This window comes from Haliotis cracherodii, unplaced genomic scaffold (assembly GCF_022045235.1).
Source record: "Haliotis cracherodii isolate W230 unplaced genomic scaffold, xgHalCrac1.p SCAF_9, whole genome shotgun sequence".
Lineage (NCBI taxonomy): Eukaryota > Metazoa > Mollusca > Gastropoda > Lepetellida > Haliotidae > Haliotis > Haliotis cracherodii.
The window spans coordinates 2,562,883-2,584,330 of NW_027266343.1; the positions used below are offsets into that span (position 1 = coordinate 2,562,883).

At 39.1% G+C, this 21,448-nt stretch overlaps 1 protein-coding gene across 1 annotated transcript in view; it reads left to right on the forward strand.

Moving 5' to 3' along the window:
- Positions 1-19,437, forward strand: part of LOC139452159 (BCL2/adenovirus E1B 19 kDa protein-interacting protein 3-like) — a 42,258-nt gene extending 22,821 nt beyond the window's left edge. Inside the window, exons 4-6 of the mRNA XM_071233507.1 lie at positions 11,486-11,547; positions 12,440-12,598; positions 14,805-19,437. Of these exons, the coding sequence (XP_071089608.1) occupies positions 11,486-11,547; positions 12,440-12,598; positions 14,805-14,868 (285 nt within the window). The 3' untranslated portion in view covers positions 14,869-19,437. The remainder of the gene's footprint in view (positions 1-11,485; positions 11,548-12,439; positions 12,599-14,804) is intronic.
- The last annotated feature ends 2,011 nt before the right edge of the window (positions 19,438-21,448 follow it).

Consider the following 21,448-nt stretch of genomic DNA (forward strand, 5'->3'; position numbering starts at 1 on the left):
TGTAAGCTCGATAAATAGGAACTGTTTGTTCAAATGACATGTCAAGTCTTTCTTATGATGTTGAACGTTTACACTAGCTCAGCATAATCTTTGTCAAATGTTTTGCGTCGATGGCTCCAAATGTTGTCGTGAACATGGTGCATGGTTTGTTTGTTCCTGGGCAACCTGGTGTCACGAAGACAGCCTGCATGTCATGCTGCAACATTACAGCTTAGTTCGCACTGTCATGTGTTGGGCAGTGTGTCAGACAATGGCTCCGTCATATTGCCACAGTGTGAACAGGGTGACCACTCTATTGTCTTCAGTGCTATGATTGAGTATGATGTGCTATGATTGAGTATGATGTGCTATGATTGAGTATGATGTGTTATGATTGAGTATGATGTGCTATGATTGAGTATGATGTGTTATGATTGAGTATGGTATGTTATGATTTAGCATGGTATGTTATGATTTAATCCCATTAACCAAGAGATAGTTTAAGAGAGGGTGATTATAGGCTGCTGGAGCTGGGAAGGGGATAAGTATAGGCTGCTAGAGCTGAGAAGGGGATGAGTATAGGCTGCTAGAGCAGGGAAGGGGTGAGTATAGGCTGCTAGAGCTGAGAAGGGGATGAGTATAGGCTGCTAGAGCTGAGAAGGGGATGAGTATAGGCTGCTAGAGCTTAGAAGGGGATGAGTATAGACTGCTAGAGCTGAGAAGGGGATGAGTATAGGCTGCTGGGAATGGGACGAGAATGGAATGGGTCTAGTTGTTCCATAAAACCTATGCCCTGCGTGAGATCCCCAGGATACACTTCCTGGTCAGACCCATCAGTAGAAACAGAGAAACACATACAGGATGTGCATGCTGCAATATACTGGCTTCCTTGTGATGCAGCTGACAGCGAGATCCATTACCAACACTGCACCCAGGTAACAGCTGAGACATTTTAGCACTGTCTGGACGCACACATTGGATTGTTTGTTGTTTAACGCTGCACTCAGCAATATTCCAGGTATATGACGGTGGTCTGTAAAAAATTAGGTCTGGACCCGACATTCTAGTGATTGATATCATGAGCATTGATCCACGCAATTGGGATCAATGACACGCATCAACCAAGTCAGTGAGCCTGACTACTCGATCCCGTTAGTCGCCTCTTATGACAAGCAAAGTTGCCTTTTACAGCCAGCATGGGTTGCTGAAGACCTATTCTACCCCGAATCTTCACGGGTCTGGATTGCTGAGCATAGCATTTCAGTCATTATGAGTAAGAAGCAATTTAGAATAGCAGCAGTAGCCCTTTATCTGTTTTATTTCCCTCGCGTTCCCTTCTTGTCTTTAGTATCGTGTCATCTTAAATACTTGTACAAGTTGCCATTGTCACTAACAGTAGTATAACATGGCTACATGAGGTCCTTTACAATAACCATCACACACACACACACACACACACACACACACACACACACACACAGAGAGAGGCCTATGCTCATCCTCTTCTAAAATATCTCTTGGATAATGGAATTAAAGATTCTGTTATTCTCAAGGGTTTCTCTTTAGAAATATATTGAATATAACACTTACTACATGTTACATGTAAGATCGGCAGATGGCTCTACAGAATTCAACCCAAGATCCTCCAAAAGCCATACTCATACTCAAATGAAAGGAAAATTGAAATAGCCATCAGACTCGGTCACAAAAAGCACTATGACAAGGTATGTTCGTCTTGCAATCAACCTGAATCCATTGCTCACTTGTAAGGACCACGCCCCAGCCCGGGCTAGGTTAAAACAAGAATTACAGTTAGATCTGCTATCTGTCATAGATCTCCTAAAGCCAAAAGATGCAATAGCGAAGGCCAAACTAACTCTATTTCTGAGAGATGGACAGCTATTTGAATGCTTATAAAGAGAGCAGCCAACATGTAACATGTAATCATATCAATATATGAAAATAGAAATCATATCAATACAAAAACATAAATTCTATTAATACCAAAACTCACAATAGATATGTGTACCATACACACATGAGTCCCAAAGAGGGACAGGTCAGCCAAAATTGCTAAGGCAGAAGGCGACCTCGTAAACGCTTATTGCAACAACATGTTATTCATAGCTATATTACGATGACATGTTCGAGTAATGTCCTTGCACACACGTCTTTCTATCAAGGCCAGCCTGTCCCCTGATGAAACTGCCACTTAAACAACTTGACATTAGCATGCACATTGTGATCAACTTCACTCTATGGAGTATCTGCATATAAAAGTCCGACTGCTATGACGATTTCCCATCAATATTATCCAGATAGAAATAGGCAGTATAGCACCTGCGTGGAAATATTGATTCCCTGAATAAATGCTGTTTATTGTCACCATTAATCGCTGGAAAAGAATGAAGTGTTCATTTTGTAGCTTTTGTGAATTGTTATTTTCTAAATAATGGAAAACCGAATGTTTATCATATAACAATACCTTGACTGACATGCAGTCTATGAAGCTTTTATTACACAATAACTTAATATTTATTGATATTATTATAACAATAACTTCTCTCTGAGCAGAAGGTCAATGGTTCAATCCCCGTCTGCATCATGCCAAAAGATGTTACCTTGCATGGCACTCAGCTTTTAGGAGATAAAACAAGGCCTGGTCAGCTTTGAGTCAGTCTACTGTGTCTGAGTGAGGTATTCACATGGTATCTCAGTGGGCTAGCACCAGGCAATCAGCTGCAGTCCGGAGTAGTACAAGCAGCCACACACACATGCATTCATGTCACTGTATGAGTGCAGTAATCTTCCAACCCACTTTGTCCACCACCACGTTTCTCCCTCCTAAATCTTTTTTTTTTAATGCTGATTTCATATCATGTGGAATTCAGCTAGCTTGACGTTTCTGTTCGTGTAATATGAATTGGTTTTGAACAAATTAAATGGAGATGTTCCACGGTCAGGGCACAGGCCTTAACAGTGCCCATCTTTTGACGATGTTCCTAACATTGTGAAATTAATAACTGTAGTTTGTGAAAGCAAATTATATCCTGTCATTGTTGGTATGAGTTATTCTTTCTCTTTTCACAGTAAATTCCCGAGGACACGTTTTATTGGCCACAGAAATGTTAGTATGTTATTGTCAAATTGAACATATGGGTTTTGTTTCGCATCTAGTGCAAATTACTTATTATCTATTTGTATTCTTTGTCAACATCAAGATAAGTAAGCAAGGAGTAGACTTAACACAGTATCAATCTAATATCAAGCAGAGTTATGTCCCTTTATACTACTTGGGCTCCCTATAGCCGCTGTTTAAGCGGATTGAAACGGTCTGAAACAAGTACCTCAGTTCTGTGTTGCAGGAACAGAACGCTTTTCACATTCATCAGTGTCAGTTTCTGTTAACAAGTGCTTCTCCTGGGCTACCCCCCCACACTGTCCCCAGCCTCACCAGCCGGCAAGCTATATACAGAGGAAGGACACAGAGTTCATGGATAAAACCTGATCCCCTGTCTTAGTCGCTGAGAAATATCATTTTGATAGAAATGAGTTACTATATTAAACAATGAGATAAGTAACATCTATGTTAGGATAAACCAGAGTCATTTTCAGTAAAACAGTTTATAAGACCCTGCCATCATAACATAATAGTCCGGCAGAGAAATCAATATTTTCCCCCAACCCAGAATTAGGGGATAAAGTTTTTTTTATTGCTGGATTTGTTTAATGATGTACTCTAGATTATGAAACTGACTGATGACACTCTGTCATCTTTGGGCATTTTGAAATATTCAAGATGGCCGACAAGATGGCCGCCAAAACATGAAAATATCGCTTCCTTGCTAATAGTATGGAATATTATACCACTTTTGGAGCAAATCACTAATATTTTACTTTCAACTAATTAGAATATGGTATTCTAAATGAACTGGTATCATTTAAAACATAATTTGATTCTTAAATAAGCAAGATAACTGGCAAAATGCCTGTTGAAACATTATAAAAGTCAACAAGCACGGGACTCTTTTTAAGGATAATTGATTATTCTGAACTTTCAAAAATGAATATTGACTCAAGGTTTTCTTCACATACATACAATAAGTTTAAGTTTCTTCCTCATCATCAATAACACGGTTTGTGAGTGGGTTGAAGCAGACACTGGAGCTACAGGAGCAGAAAACTGTGCAAGGTAACTGGGCGTGACTGCAACCACATCGATTTGTCCTACACGGTGTATCACTGCCACAAGTGCACTTCACAAGTTTCAAAATATATTGTGGTGCTAGTGTAACACTTTCATGTACAGTAACTGGAAGAAGGCACTTGGATGTAATGTCTTTGTGGAACCCAAACTGGGTTGGATCCATCGCAGGTGGGTCTGGCTGTAACGCAGCCTTCCACACACTGGTTTGGAGATGTGCCCGCTTCACATTTTCCAAAAAGGCTTCATCTGTTGGCGGTAAAGTTGAGAGCTTGGGAATTTGAGTACAGCCTCTTCCAGTTTTGGTTGCCCAAACTTGTAAGCGAGCTTCTGTAATAGATGTGCAGTTTGGTTTGCCATAGCACACTGCAATGAATTGAGTTGCTTGTAAATTGATTGCGGGTAAATCTGCTGTAGGATCTCCAAACAGTGAGAGAGAGTGACCGTCCCTTAATGCCTTGACCACTTTTCCTTTACCAATCCCAAAACATGATGCTGTTGTATCACAACCACTCAATGCATGTGCTGTAGTAGAAATGTAACAGCAGGAGGAATACGTCGGTATCATCTGACAGAACAGTCACTGGATGGATTCCATCTGATGCTACTTTAATTGCTTGTTGGACAATTATGTTGTCAGCTTCTTCATGCGTTGTGGCAATGTCATGTCTGATGGATATGATGCCATTGAACACTTCATGTGGGACATTATTCTCTCCTGTAATGACAAGTTTGTGTTCTTTGGTGTGAACATGAAGCAGCTCATCGTCATTAAGGAGGTCATGGGAAATCAAGTTTATCAACGCATGTTTGTTTCTTTGACTGTGAGGGTAACCTTCTGGGGAGGTAAGATTGTTGACACCTTCATGTGATGAACTCTACTGCTGGCATTTGTTGTTCTTCCCTGCCTTGTGACATCCTTAGTGCTGTACTCCTTGTAGCGGTCAAATACCAAGAACACATCTCCAACTTTCAATTTTGATATAATGTTAGCTTTGAAACCTAGCAAAAAATCTAGGACTGCTCCCCATTCTGGCCAGCGAATGACCCACAGCAATGCTGATCCATCAATAATCAAGGCTGTTGTCTGATTATCTGGTTGACGAGAAGATACTGGTACTTTTGTTAAATACGTTTCATCGTGGACTTTGCCTTGCAAACTCTCATTTCTCCAGCGTCGCTGAACATGGAAGTAGGAACTGGTGCCAATTTATGAGAAAATACATGCTTAATGTCAACATCACGAGAGCTGGCCTGCAGACCAATAACACGAGAGTAGATCAAACTTGTGTCGAAAACTTTAATTGATCCAATATTGATATGCTTCTTTGCTGTATCCATTGTAACCATCTTTTTTGGAATTGTTTCATGAAAGCTGTTTTTGCCATCCACTCTCAAAGCTTTCCATCTGCTTTGTTCCAATAGATACTGCATCGTGAACGTTAACTGCAGAAGAAGAAATCCTGCTGGAAACGATGTTCACAAGATCTTCAGGATGAGTTTCTGGCTTCATTGGATCAATGAAAAGTTGAAGCTGCTGTCGAATGTTCTCCCTGTCCTTGGCATCCGAGTCTATTCTTGATTTGTTTTCTTCTTTGTGTTTCTCCTGTCCCGTTTCCACATTGTGTTGACTGATCTATAACACATCTTCCTCTAATTGTGTGCAAATGTGGAGACTTAATGCCCATGTCTTAAGCGTTTCAGGCCTCAGGGTAACTCCAATTATTCCCCCTTGCCCATGACCATATCTCATAAATGTTGTTTCGATCCACATGTCACTCCAGATACCGTTCCAGTAGCCAGGTATGTGTCTCATTACATGATCACCCGCAAGAAAGTGTTCTTGGATTTTGATGGGCATAGCTTCAGTGGACCTAAGATAGAACAGACCATATCTGGCATAATGTGTATGGCCTGCAGCAAAGAAGTACGGCATCATTTGTTTAACTGCTTCAAGGTGCAACGACCAGTCACCTTCCCTCTCTGCCCTCACATACATCATCATAATGAAAACAGGCTTGATGAGAACGTCTTACTGAAGAGAGAGTTTGCAGTTTAAGCTGAAGTTGATTGCCACTGCTGATACTGCCAGGTGCAAGCACACTTCTCAAAATCTCTTCTGCCACCATACGAAGAGCTCTGACGTTCTGTGGAAATTTCTTGCCTGACAGCATCTTTGGCACACCAGCAAACACATTTCCCATTACCTCTTCCAGACCACTATTTGCCATGAGTGATCCTACTGATCCTACGAAGCTCATCAGTAGGTGCATACCTCCTAGCCGTAGAACAACATTGGAGAATCAGTCTGGATACACCCACATCACATGAAGGGCAACTCTGTAAAGTTGTTGATCACAGGTGAATACGGTAATCTCTTGACCTGTCAATTGAGTCAGACGCTGAGCCTCAACTAAGGAAGTCATCATGGTATCAGGGTGTGATGGTGTCATGTCTATGAGTGGTTGGTATGAAGCAGAGGTGCTTGGTTTCAAGGTTCCACCATTTTCCCGAGAGAATCGGGTGTTGTATCCATTGAATTCTGGGCACTCGTCTGTTGTAACTGCATCCTTTAAGAAGAGAAAATCCTTCTCCTTAGCTTCATTTGATGACACAACACGTTGGCACAATACCTTCAAAAGCAGTGGTGACTTCAGTCTTGCAGTTTCAGGCATTGCCGGCTTCTCAGGACCATGATAGCGAGTAATGACAGGCTCATAGTCAATAGGCACTGCCATATCTTCCTTTCTAATTCGCGTGATCAGAGCTTTGATGTCAGAGGAGTTAACAGATCCATTGTCAGTTGTTCCTGTCTGTGCTACGAGCATTGCTAGGGAGTGTGTTGACTGCTTTCCATTTTGTGATGAAATATCTGCATCAAAGTTGTCAACAACAACTTGAGTGAAACGTGTATCACCATTGATGATCCCTGATAATTCACAATCATGTGCAGCAGCGTGGGCAGCTGATTTCTTGAACCTGAGAACTTCATCATGGGAACAAACTACTTGAAAGTTGTGCATTAACTGGATCATACCTTTGGAATCCAATCTGTAAGTCAGTAGGGGTGTGCTTCAAGATTCCAGTTACCATATCACCCATCAATAGAGCTGAAGGGGTGTGATCAAGGTTTGATGATAAGGAGGCAAAGAGTTCCATTAAGGTTTTGCTAGTTGCCTGCTCTGCATCTGATAATGTGAGTCGTGTTTTATAATGCCCTCTGTCTGTTGCAATTTGTTTGGTCTCCTGCTTAATCTGCTTTGACAACTTGGTAATAGAATTTTGAAGGTCATCATCTTCATCCGGTGCCAATCGTAGAACAGAGGAAGCTGCTGTTTGAAATGCAATAACATTGGCATATCCAGGAGAGGACAATACTAGGAGTTCTCGACTGAATTGCTGGGCTAGTTTCTGACTCAAAGTTTTTCGACACATTTTGCTACCTCCATTGTCTGCATATAGTTTATGCAACTCTACTGAGTTCCAAATACTTGTTTCATCTGACACAACAGAATCAACAAGTTTCTTGTATGGTTCATCAAGGTCATCTCCAGAAAACAGAGAAGAATACTTTGCTTTAGCCACTGCCCTTTGTCCCATAAATCTACAACGACAGTCAACGTGATACATTGCATCGGCAGCATGTAGATCACTCACAGCTCCTTCAATCCGTATCCGTACTTCAGAAGCCCACTCATCATGTCTTTCGTCGCATGTATCACTGATAACCTCCTTGAGAGACTTTTTTTCTGATGTGTATTCCAACTGGCGAAATAAATATGCTGGCCTCCATCGATTTGGATGCTTTTTATCCTTTATCAAAGTGCAGTCCTTTCCACAAAATACACAATGTTTGAGAAAGTCAAACTCAGAACTGTAAGATCGACGAGCACGCTTTACATTTTGTTCATTCAATTCAGTACCAACAGACCGTTTTGTAACTCTCTTTAAATGGATTTTTGATGTATATGTTGACACACAACCTCTATGACACTGTACTTGGACACTGGCATCATTGTCCAAGTTCCTTTGTAGCTCTAAATGCTTTCCATCAGCATAGTGTTTGCTGTAGCTGATAATAGTCTGTATTCTCTTAGGTCCTGCAGTAGAAAGTTTCTCTGACTTGCCCTTACATCCATATTTCCACTCAAAATAGCACCTCATTGCTACTAAATATACACGTCCATCTGTAAAAGTGGAAAAATTAGTATAAATTTAAATTTGTGCATTTCTGACCCATTTGACAACAGAAAATATGTACCTTACATTTCATTTCGAAAATATGACTGCTCCCCAAAATATAGTAATATGAGAGTTCTCTCCCTTGAATAGCAGACGACTCCTTATGACTATGTGTAAAGCAATATGTACTTCAATCAGATGCTCTACTTGCATTTAACACACTTTATATAATTCTTTGTGAAGTCATACAGCATTTCATATACTTTTAATAAATTGAATTGAAGAAAAATACTTACAAAATTGGTCCCACTGCTGAGATGTCAAGTTCAAGCTTGGAGGCAGCCATTGAAAGGGACCAGTCATTAATTGTTCCATTCTTTTTTTCCAAAAAATTGGCCCAATCTTTTTTTGTCCAGTTTGTTTTGGCATGAATTTCTTAAAAGTATTTAAAACAATTTAATACAACCATGTGTATAACAGACATAATAGGTTTTGCTTTATTTGCACCTCTTTTGAGGTAACTATTATTTTTATTTATCTTTATTGTTTTTTATAATTTGATTTCAAAATGCAGTGGGAATTTATCTTATTTTGTAACTATAGAACATTAACAATCGTTAGAAAATCCACAAGCATCCCAGTTGACACTGAATAATATAATAACAAATGTATATATAACGATATATACTGATTTGGGGGTTTTCATAGACAATATTGCCTATTATTTTGATTAATTACATTTCCAAATGAAACTATTTCATTAAGAATAACATATTCTAATATGTTGAAGGCAAAACAATAGTGATATGCACCAAAAGTAGTCCCATATTCCATACAATTAGCACGGAAGAGATCTTTTCATGTTTTAGCGGCCATCTTGGCGGCCATCTTGAATATTTTAAAATGCCCAAAGATGACAGAGTGTCATCAGTCAATTTCATAACCTAGAATGTGTACTTTAACAAATCCAGCAATAAAAAAAACTTTATACCCCAATTCTTGGATTTTGTCCTCTCTGCCGGACTATAAAGGTTTAAATGACAAACACAATTATTGGTCCTCTCCATGGAGTCGGAACAGTGCTGGCTCTGTTATCTCCTCGTCTGGCCAAGTCCTTAATCTGTGGAAAATCTTGTCTTATATCGTTTTGTGCTATTGAATAACAGTTATGGTTGGAGTGAAAGGCAGAGTGAGTATGGTTTTACGCCGCTTTTAGCAATATTCCCAGCAATATCACAGCGGGAGACACCAGAAAAGAGCTTCACACATTGTACCCATGATAGGATTTGAACCTGGGTCGTCGGCATGACGAGCTATTGCTTTAACCACTAGGCTACCCGACTGCCTTTATTACCTTTTGTGATTTGAAGAGCTGGCATGTGGAAGTTAGGGAATTTGTTTCAGACATCCTGTTGTTCTTAATGACCCCGCACTCAACAATATTCTATCTGTGACAGGGGGGGTAAATCATTGGATCTGGACCAGACAATCAGCTGACATTGACATAAAACAACATTCACTCGACCAATCTTTATTATCGGAGCACCCACTGCTATTGTAATCAGGTTGAAGCCAATATTACTGACAGCAACATGGATGCCCAGCTATCTGTGCTTGTCAACAAATCACTCAATAACTCGCTCACAGTGACATAAAACAACATTCACGCTCTCACTCTTGTCTGTCAAAGGTCACCACTGTAATAGTCGTGACCCTGCCATACAGTCACCACTCATGATCACAGATCATTGTCCACTCAATGCAATGGGTAATTACAGCTGTTAGTGCACAGTGTCCAGGGTCAAAGATTGTCCTCCAGGACTTGAGACCACACGAGGGGTGTGTTTAATCAGGCACATTTCCTAACATAAATATTTAAGATAGGTCTTTCAGCAGTCATTGTTGGGGACTTGTGTTGTTGATATACGACCTTAGAGAGACCTTTTACGTTGACGCGAGTGATGGCATCCTGGTAACCGTATCAATAATATTTGAAAAGGATTTAAAATATAATGATGGAATTATTTGCCTGGTTTGGTACACATTTCCAGATATAGTGACACAGTAAGCCTTATGTTAGACAATAAAACATAGAAGCTACTCTAAAGGAATGTTAGAGCACCCGATTCTCTCATATTTCTATAGTTAATCTGTCATGGCAATACAGATTACCGTATTCAACGTAATAAGCGCCCAGGGCGCTCTCAAAATAAGAAATAGAGAGCTCTTATTAGAATATAATTTTGGTGAAAGAGTTGAAAGATCGTAGATTTTGTGTTTTATGTTTACAGCCTGAAATGATACAAAAGAAAAGTCTGTGCGTATCATACATGACAGATATATTTTTCCAGAATTTCATTGCCCATAATTAAGGGTGCATATAACACACGAGTGTGTATCATACACAAATAAATAAGTCTTGTGTATATTGATCAATCGGAATGGTACTAATTGGGATTGTTCACTCGCCAATATATTAGCAAATATCGCTGTGGGCGCTTATTAGAGCGGGGCGCTTATTACGTCGAATACGGTAACTATAGTAATGTGAAAGATTCAGGTGATCCTAACTAAGAGTACTATATTTATACTACATGAACACTGGACAGTTTTGACCAACATACTGCATAAAGTGCTTGTTTTAATTTTTGATTTCCAAAAAGATTTCACATGTTATTAGCATGATTAGATTTGGCTCAACAGAATTTAACATGTACCCGGTAAGATCTGATTATGTAACTTAGATTACCTAAATTTAAATATTAGGAAGATTGTGTAAATTTGAATGATGATTGTGTTAATTAGATTAAATAGACTGCTATTTTAGTAGCTAAATCTGACGTTATTTGACTTTGAATTTTTCAAAACATTCCTGGGACATATGCTAGTTTTGGGTATAGTTTTGCAGCCTAGCTTTAGCAAACTGTATGTGTTGGGGTTATAAACGTAGCAAGTGTGCTGTCCTTGAAATAGTATGGCGCTCTTAATGAACAAAGTGTTATACTCAATTAGTTTTGGCTTTTCAGCAAAGAGTTTTGAAAAATTAATTGATAAAGTACTGTGCTTATTTAAACTTATCTCTTAAGTTTTTGAATATTTTTTCTACTGCTGTATTTGCAGGAGGACCCTGGCACAGACTGGATCTGGGACTGGTCAAGTCGCCCGGAAGTGATGCAACCCGGGTGAGATTACAAACTCTGCCCAACATTCCTTAGTGTTTTCCTTTCACTCATGATGTGATCAAGTTTCAGAACATAAATATGCACACGCAGATTTATCTAGGCCAGCTCAGAGATCGGAATCATTCCCAATCATCAGTAAATATACCAAATGGGAGTTAAAATGTTCCTATTTTGTGTAGAGTAAGTGAGTATGGTTTAAGATGCTTTTAGCAATATTCCAGCAATATCACGGAGGGGGAACACCAGAATCGGGCTTCACGCGTTTTGTGTAGATATAGTTGCGACTGATGTAATGGTCAAGGTGACTTGTATTCAACCAATAACAGGACACAAAAAAGAGAGAGCCTTGATGTTAAAGTACCTCGGAAAATATTACTTTTAAAAAAATCTCAATTTTGAACAAAATAACCATAAACTGATTTTTTTAGGTTATTATGTCTTAAATTCCGAAGAATTTACATAACATGCAAGTCATGGAAGACTTATCATAATAGCCTCTTCCTCCTGAGGTGGCCTGGTGGTTAAAGCACGCCGAAGGCCCGGGTTCGATTCCCCACATGGGTACAAAGTGTGGAGCCAATTTCTGGTGTCCCCTGCCGTGATATTGCTGGAATATTGCTCAAAACTCACTCACTCACTCACTCACTCACTCACTCACTCACTCACTCACTCACTCACTCACAAAGCCATGATATAAATTATTATTAACTACATTAACATGAACAGGTTGAAGTGGGAAAGTTTAATTCCAATTTGGTAATTATTACTGGGGCCAATTATCAACCTCTGAGGCCCATGTAAATCCCTGACATCAATAGAATCCTTGACTTGAATAGATGCATAACATGTTTGATGCAAGGGTCAGTTTCATATTGGATGTTTGTGTTGCCAGGGACTGGAACGGAAAGTTCCGCCACCCGACAGCGAAGCCGCGCCGCCACATAATGAGCATGAGGAACACTAAAGTGATGAAGAAAGGCGTGTTTAACTTGGAGAACCTTCCCACGCTGCTGCTGACCCATGCAGCCACCTTCTTTCTGGGCGCTGCTGTGTAAGTCACACTTTCTGATAACAGCAACAACAACAATAATAATAACAATAATAATATAAATAATAACCAAGTCGTCGACTCCCCATTGTTCTCGGTGCCTTAGGTTTGGTACCTCCCAATCTGTTGACTGACATTTGGAGAGTACCGAGTGGGTTTGACTTTGCAGTGCTTCCTGGGAGAAGTCCCATTCGCTGTCTGAGCTGCGTGTAGTGGGGGCAAGGGCCCTGAGCGGATGATGAGCCTGACTGTGCCAGGATCACCCAAACCCTCCTTGCTGCTTTTTGTGTGTGTGTGTGTGTGTGTGTGTGTGTGTGTGTGTGTGTGTGTGTGTGTGTGTGTGTGTGTGTGTGTGTGTGTGTGTGTGTGTGTGTGTGTGTGTGTGTGTGTGAGGCTGCCCTCAGCTGTATGACAGCGGTCTGTAAATAATTGAGTCTGGACCAGACAATCCAGTGACTGATTCATGAGTATCCATGTATGCATTAGGGATACGATGACTTGGATCAACCGAAAGTCACTGAGCCTGACTACCTGATGCCGTTAGTCGCCTCTAACGCCATGCCGTGTCCTGTTAGTGATAACTGCTCAAAGGCGCTAAGGCAAGAACACCTGACGTGTGGTTCAGTGGTTGGCCGGTCAGAAGAAGTGAGCCTTTGGCATGACAACAGTATGCCTTTTAGAAAGTGGTCAAATGTAACAAATGTTGTATTTGGGACAATAATAATTTGGGAGCCTTCAGCAGTTTCACCGGAAGATAGTTCTTGAATACGTAGTGGATGATCGGAAAGAGTGTTAATCAGTACTAAACCAGTTACACCTTTTGATGCATCGCCATTAATGACATGATACTCAAGGCCAATTAGTTATGTATTTATTAGGACAGGGACGAGTCCAAATTTACTACGTGGGTACCCAGCCCCCTATTAACCGACCCGTATAAGTCTCAAGAGATAGGTACAATATGTCCGATTGGGAATAGTTTGACCATAGCCCTGGACACAATATATTTAGATACGAGTATAAAACGATCTGGTCATGCATACACTGAAATTGACTGAAGTTTTATCTTTATTCAAACATATATAAGTAAGAAAGAATGGGTGCATAGTCAGAAAGAATTGTGAACATTGGTGACCTGAAGTGTAACCATAGAGTTCTAGATCATTTTTGTCATTAAACAATATATCAGGTGACTAACCACGATTTTTCGGGAAGTGCTTCTAAGTACCCACCCGACTCGAGTACCAGAGTTAACCGTCCCAGCCTGAGTATTTATTGTGTAAAATATTTGAAATTGTGATGATTATCTTGATTTGTTAACCGCTAACTTAAGTGGTACCCATGGTTACCATGTCATGCTTTGGCTCCGGCTGCTGCTGGTACAATTGTTTCCATAGAAAAGCTGCAAAACCTTGGCCATGAATTGCTCCACTTTTACTGTCCGACATCAACTGGTCCCTAATACATAGCTATCATGCACGCCTTCATAATGTTCTGCTATAGTTTGACGCTGATTAACTTCACAAACTGTGTGAGAGTGTTCATTATTGTGTACATACCCCCGTTTTCGTAAAATGTTTACTTTTTTAATACAGACAACCCTTACTTTGGAAATGTATTTTTAAAACAGTTATTTCTTAAAACGGGTGGTCAGGTAGCCTACTGGTTAAAGCGATCGCTTGTCACACCGAAAACCCGGGTTCGATTCCGACATGGGTACAATGTGTGAAGCCCAATTCTGGTGTCCCCTGCCGAGATATTGCTGGAATATTGGTAAAAGCGTCCTAAAAGCATACTCACTCACTCACTCACTATTTTTTAAAACATTAAGGGGTAGAGTTTACCGCCTTCGCAGGTGTTACTATTTTTAGACATAGTCGCCAAGGCAATAACTAGACCCCTTCGTGTTTAAATTTTCTTACTTTTTTGTCATAATAGTGGGTGTACTTTTAGTAAATGGTTTGGGAACAAAGGGTTATGCAACATTCCACGGTGTTCTGTGATGTGCACTTTGATGGAGCTTGTGAAGGGGAGTGCAACATACCATCAGACTTCAGTAGAAAAATGAAGTCATGAATCATAGCTATGTATTACCAACTAGTGGATGTCCTCGTATGAATGCAAAGCATTAAATAGCTACAACTCCACAGCTAAGGTAGAAATGCATTTCCAATTGTTTGTATTTATTTCTATTTTTGTTGTTTTTCAGAATGTTCATGTATATCAAAAAGTACTGTAATCTGGCTGTGATCGCCCCTCCTACCATGGACTGATTGACGATGATTGACAGGTGTCAAAACACACAACTGGTTTGAGCTAGGTCCCAGCAGGTGATGTCAGTGCACTTGACTCAGATACATCTCTGCTCCATGCTGAAGTGGGACTGTCTTGCCCTTGTAATGCGAACATAAAGATAATAACAAAACGACACAATTTAAGACTTATAATGTGTGTAGCAAATGTAAAATATTGGTATTAGCTGTAATTGTTTAATTCTGGTATTTGTCATTGTAGATGTGGTAATTTCATTTCTAGGGGAATTCTTGATCAGGATTTCAATTTGTTTTTTAAATATTTTGAAAGTGTTATAAATGACCAGAAACCAGTTTCTTCAATCAACATTCTTAATTTTCCACTTCTTTTATTGTGTTTATGGTATAAATATTGACATTATATGTGACAGAAAACATGCATTTTAATTGTCATTAGCTTTGGTGCAAGTAAGCCTAATTTTAACTTAAATTTGGGGTCCTATATATTTATAAGTACATTATAATGAAACAGGGGACATTGATTTGTTTGGTGTCGATGCTAGAAGTTCATTGTACTTAAATATTAAAATAAATAATTTGAATAGCTCTCATTATCTGTATAAATTGCAATATTCAGCGTCTATGATTTGATGTTAAATTGTTATGGTCACCAGGGCCAGAAGGTTCAAATGGCCGCTGTCCTAAAGCATAGTCTGTGAAAGTCAGTGTTGTCATTTGAAACCTACAATTGATGTTCAACCTGATCACCATGACACATAAACAGATCAGTCCAGAGTGCAGCGCGCACGCATTTGCTTGAGGAATACTAAAAATTTATGCATCAGGTGTACAACTCAGTGTGATGGTATTACAACACTGTTACAACTCATTTGGGGATATCTGTTCACCAAAGGTACATCACTAACAAATGAAATAATTTCCAGGATAATAGTTCAACGTGTTAGCTTTAAATGCATGCTCTTTTCCAAAATGCTGTATCTATGCTCGATATCATGTATACTCAACATTCTATTATATGGTTTGGTGTGTAATTTTGCTCACTGTCACGTGTGTGTTTTGACATATTACACTTTGTTTCACCCATGATTGCCACAAAGTTTTCATCTCTAAAACCCTTATGCCCATAGAGTCGTCATGATATGGCTGAAACATAGCTGATGTGACTTAAAATTTTAACTCACTCACTATACCTATAGAGCTGTAATGAGCTTTTAAGATCGTCTTATCAGTGATGTCAATAGGACATGCTTCTAGATCCCAGTCTAACCCTGCAACTATTTATCTTTGCACAATCATTAATTTGAAGCAGTGATTTGTTCATTTCCGGTACCTAAATTTGTTTAAAACTTGACTCAGATTAAAGATTTAATCTATGATGTTTCAAATGCCAAACACACTGGGTAAGCTGTAACACATCCTGGCTGTATTTTCTCCTGAATGTTTACTTGAGTTTGTGTTCTAAGCATTATGAAGCAGGTCTGCTAACATGGTGAAAAGCTTGTCAGGGATCATGTTCATTGCAGTCTAGTTTGTAAGTTCAGTGTTCATGTGTTGTATTATAACACACAGCTAGCATGTGGTTAGAATCATTGCCTACTAAAACTATTTGCTGCAACTACTTGTCTTTCAATATAAGCCGCAAATTTTCATATTCGCTTATAGACCATGCTTTAACAAGACAAGGATATTATCATACAGTTGTGTTGTTAAATCCCCATGTTATAAATATTCATACTAATTTTCATCATGATCGATTGTTTCAAGAAAATCATTTACCATTGTATCTGTTTCATGAAGTCTTGTTCACAAGAGAAGCATAGCACAATTTTCTTTAAATATATCATGAATTCACAGTTTCATTACTGGAATATGTGATGCATATTTCACCCGATTACAGTATAGTTACTGGAATTCAGTGTGATAATTGGTTGACGTAAGTTTTCCTTGTGAGTTTGGAAATTGCGCTCTTTTCAAATACCTTGATAAACCAGGAGCCTGTGATGAATGGAAGGGAGGTAACTCTAGACTAAACTAGCACCGAAATTCTGAATCCATAACAGCATTATGTAGTTGTCGTCAACTCACCAGGATCACAATGCATTTGACCAGAATAGCAGTGTATACTAGACTCATTGTGTTCCCTCTTCTGCCGCCAACTAGCCCAGGGATTTGTCACAGCTGCAAGTTGTCAGTGTTTTGGTGAAGTAATTGTTTAGATTTTTTTCCAAGTGTTGATTGTTATGTATAATGTTAAAATATGACTTAGCTTAGGATTATATTTAGTCATACTGGAATTATGTACTTGTACTTTATATGATTAGATGTAGATTTAGTAACAACACTGGGTTTTCTTAAAAGTTGGCATGTTGTTGGGGGGAGTTTGTTTGTTCTCTGTTACCATGGTTACACTATCTTGGCACTCCGATTGACAATTCTTCCTAATTACTTTCATGTCACTATTGTCATGACTAGATACTGAACCTTCTGTTAGTTGGAATGTAAACGAATCAAATGAAAATGTAATATATATGTATGAAAATATATAATTTAAATGCCTTTTTAAGAAATATGAATGTCCATATTTATGAGGTATTTCTTGGATGGTGATAATGGTTTCAGATATTCTTTTTAAAACAAACAAAAACATTTCTGTATTATCTTTAGAATCTGTTTTGTAGTTAATGTACTTCATTGCTTTGTGGGGTCACGGGTGGCCCAGTCGTCTGAGGTGCCGCGATTCGCTGTGCAGAGTTGCGTGCCTTGAACATGCCAGAAACCTATGATTGTGGGTTCGAATCCTGGTACGCCCCGATTATGTTTCTAGGTTTGTCAGCACCATACCCGTGCTTGTGGGTTTCACCGAAGTGGTAAACGTCAGAGACCTGCATCACTTCGGGCTTTTCTCCCACATTAAGCTGACACGCCGTGATATAACTGGAATATTGTTAAAAGCGGCATTAAACCCAACTCACTCACTCACTCACTCACTCATTGCTTTGTGTTGCAGTGCTATGTTTGCATCTAAAGGATTACTCTTGCAGACAAACAACCTCAAGTCTAAACAGTGCTAGATCCACCTTTTATGAGTCGTCAGCTTTTATTTCACAAACATTGTGTATTTTACTTTTATGTGTTTTGGATTATTGAAGCTTTTTTTAGTCTTTTAGTACAAGTATCCCCGACTTCCTTTCTTTGTATTTACTTTGTGCAAGTATTATGTTATCTGTATATAGGTTTGTCTTCAGTGACAAAATTGTTTTAACAACGACTTGTTTAATCTTTTAGAATTTATTGAAAGATTTTTTTCATTTGAATTATCCTCTCAAACTAACAGTTGTGGTGTTACAAATGTAAAATAATTTCATCAAAATATGTGCAAAATGGAGAATGTGAAAAGAAAGCAAGTATTTGCATTCCAATAAAAATGAAACAGAAAGTAAAACAACTAATACCTCATAAAAGAGGTATCAATAAAATTATGAAAAACTACTTTGATATAGATCTGAAATGCATATATCTTTTGGATCCATCAAGGCCATACTCAGCAGATACCTATCGTGACAATCAGCTGTCCAACACTTTGTCCTAGGTGTCCTGGTGAATGTTGCAGTCGGCTTGTTTGGTTGTGATTTGCGTTAATGGGAACAGGTTAAAAGGACTTACATATTTCGAAAAAATGTGGTTTCATAAATTGAATTTAATGTTAAGTATATAAACTGGTACACAAAATTATGAAATTATGATTGACTGAATACTCTAGAGAGCTTCATTCACTTGACATCTTTTTGTCATTAGCTTTGACTTAGAAGATGGGTTTTGTATGATGTTGTTGATGAGGATTTCGAGTTTGCCACATTTACATCAGGTTCTTTTAACCGGTGATCCAGTCCGGTGACTTGACAGGGACAATGTGCAGTGAGATAATGTATGCTGTGTGCAAAGAAACACTTGGTACCATCGGCATTTACAGACTCTTTTCTCCGATATTGTTCTGCATGACAGCTAAATTATGCAAAAGACACTTTTTTTTCCACTTTTTGGTCATTTTATCATCTATAATATAAATACATATATGTGAGTTATATTCACATAAATCATGAATTAAACTTCACAAAATATCTGTTTATGCTCTTGTATTTCTTAAAAACCCTGTACTGAAAGCTTTATAAGAAAGAGTTTCTGAACGTCAAGTTCGTACAATGATTGATCTGATCTGGTTCTTGTCTGTGATTGGTTATTTCTATGGTGCTGAGCGACTCTGTCACAAAGAAAGTGTTGGTGCGGTTTATCGCATGTACGCACAATTTATATTCCTGTTTCTTGATTGTGCTAAATTCATTCCCAACTATTTTCATGTAAAGGCATTTTGCTATCCGTAATCCATCCTTGATTACCCAGTGTGTTATATCTCTGTTCTGTTTGGCTAAATACCGTGGACCTTTCGATACCTTAGCTTTGTTTTCAACCATATTGAAAGGCATGCTAGCTGTCCAATCAGATTACACTTACAGTTGGGTTGCAAATAGGTCAGGTTATTTATCCCAATAGAAGGGAGATATACTGTTCAAAAGAAGACCCATATTTTTCATTTGACTGCAGTTAATGTCATGGCATAGATTAACTAAAGTCTTATGAAACAATCCAGTGGACTGCTACTTCTTTTAAGCCGTAAATAATGCCCTGGATCACTGAGGATGGTTCCTATAAGACATTAATAAACCACAGTAAACAACAGCATAGCCAGTGGTCGCGGATGGTGTACATTTCCTAGCTGATCGTAGGTTGTCAGTTTCTGATCAGCGGTTTCCAGGGAGACGGTCTCTGGAGTAAGTAGATGTCACGATTGTGCATGCATCTCGAACTGCAGGTTTTCCTTGCAATGTGTGTTCTTTGAATAATGTATATGTTTCTTGTATTTGTATTTGGACAAATAAAGATTGGTTTACTTGGACATTTGAAACAGTTTGACAACAGGCCAACTGGTGTACACGTGTAAAATCAAAATCAAGTAATAAAATGTCCTAGTCAGTGAGTGAGTGTTTGTCATCAGTGTTTTGTGCTTCAGGCTGGGAGGTTGGTGTGTTAGTTTGTTGTTTAACACCGCACTCAGCAATATTACAGCTTTATGACGGCGGTCTGTAAATAATCTGTACCAGACAATCCAGTGATTGACAACATGAGCATCGATCATAATTTGGATACTATGACATGCATCAACCAAGTCAGCGAGCCTGACAATCGATCCTGTTAGTCGCCTCTTACAAAAAGCATAGTTGCCTCTTACGGCAAGCAAAGGTTGCCAAAGATCTGTTCTAACCTTGATCTTCATGGGTCACGAGATTAATACCAGGGTAGAGTGAGTGAGGCCCTTTTAAATATATTGCATCAATATTATGGTGGGGACACCAGAAATGGCCTTTACACCTTGTGCTCATTTGGGGAATCAAACTTCAGGAGGCATGAGAACATGCTGGTAGATGTGTATGATCAGAGTCAGGAGAAATCTGGGATTCAAACCCAGGATCAGCAGATCCATGGCTACATGGTTGGGCCACCCACCTGAACTGATTTTAGAGTCACAGGATCCTGCTGTAAGAATGATTTCAGTAATATACTAAACAGCAAAAGAAACAACTTTTGGAACAAATTTGGGGGGAAAAAGACCAACGCAACAATCTCATTAAAATCAGATGTTAGTTCTCGCTATCGCTAAACAAAGATTTGAGGACATCCCATTAAGGGTCATGTCAGAACGACCTTTCATCCGACCAATCAAAGCGTCGCTGACCAGATCATGAAAGTGACAGTCGGAATGTGTTTTCTGATCATGCAACCTCGAAAATGTTAAAACTGGGTATTCCGAACGACAGTTTCAGCCAGTACGACTAATTCCATCAAAGTATCTCTCGCTTCCATCGGATACACATTTGAACGAAGGAGGCGTTGCATAATACGTGGGAAGCACTGCCATACAATCGCAATCATATATTAGACATTCTGGTTATGTTCGTTTGTTCAGTTTTCACATTTTTAATCGAGAACTGTGTCAACATGTTTTTCAAGTGAAGTCTGAAATGGAAGTCGCCAGGTTGAAATTTGTGCCCTTAAGCTCGAGAAAGGTGCTTTCTCATTGGCTGATATCGAATTCTTGTTATTCGTTTCAGTGGTCGGTCAAAGTTCGCGAAAGGTCATTCTGATGTGACCTGTAATGGGATCTTTGTTTAGCGGCAGCGAGAACTTAGATCTGATGTTACTGAGATTGACCAACGCAATGGTTTCAGATCACATTTGTAGAGAGAACTGTCGGTTTTAGAGCTGAAGGTGGCATTACAGATGTTGAGAGAGGAACACAGAACGTCAGAGAAACCCTCCAGAGTGAAAATTAACAATCTCCTCAGTATCGAGTCCAGGCTCGCACACAGACATTTTGATAACCAGAAGGACACCAGCTATGGCGTCTCTAAGTTTGCTCACAGAATTTGAATCCAATTTAACACATGGTTGCTTTAAAGCTGAATTGTTTTTCTTGAGTCTTTTTATTTTCATCGTCTTAGCAAAGATTACTGACATTACACATTAT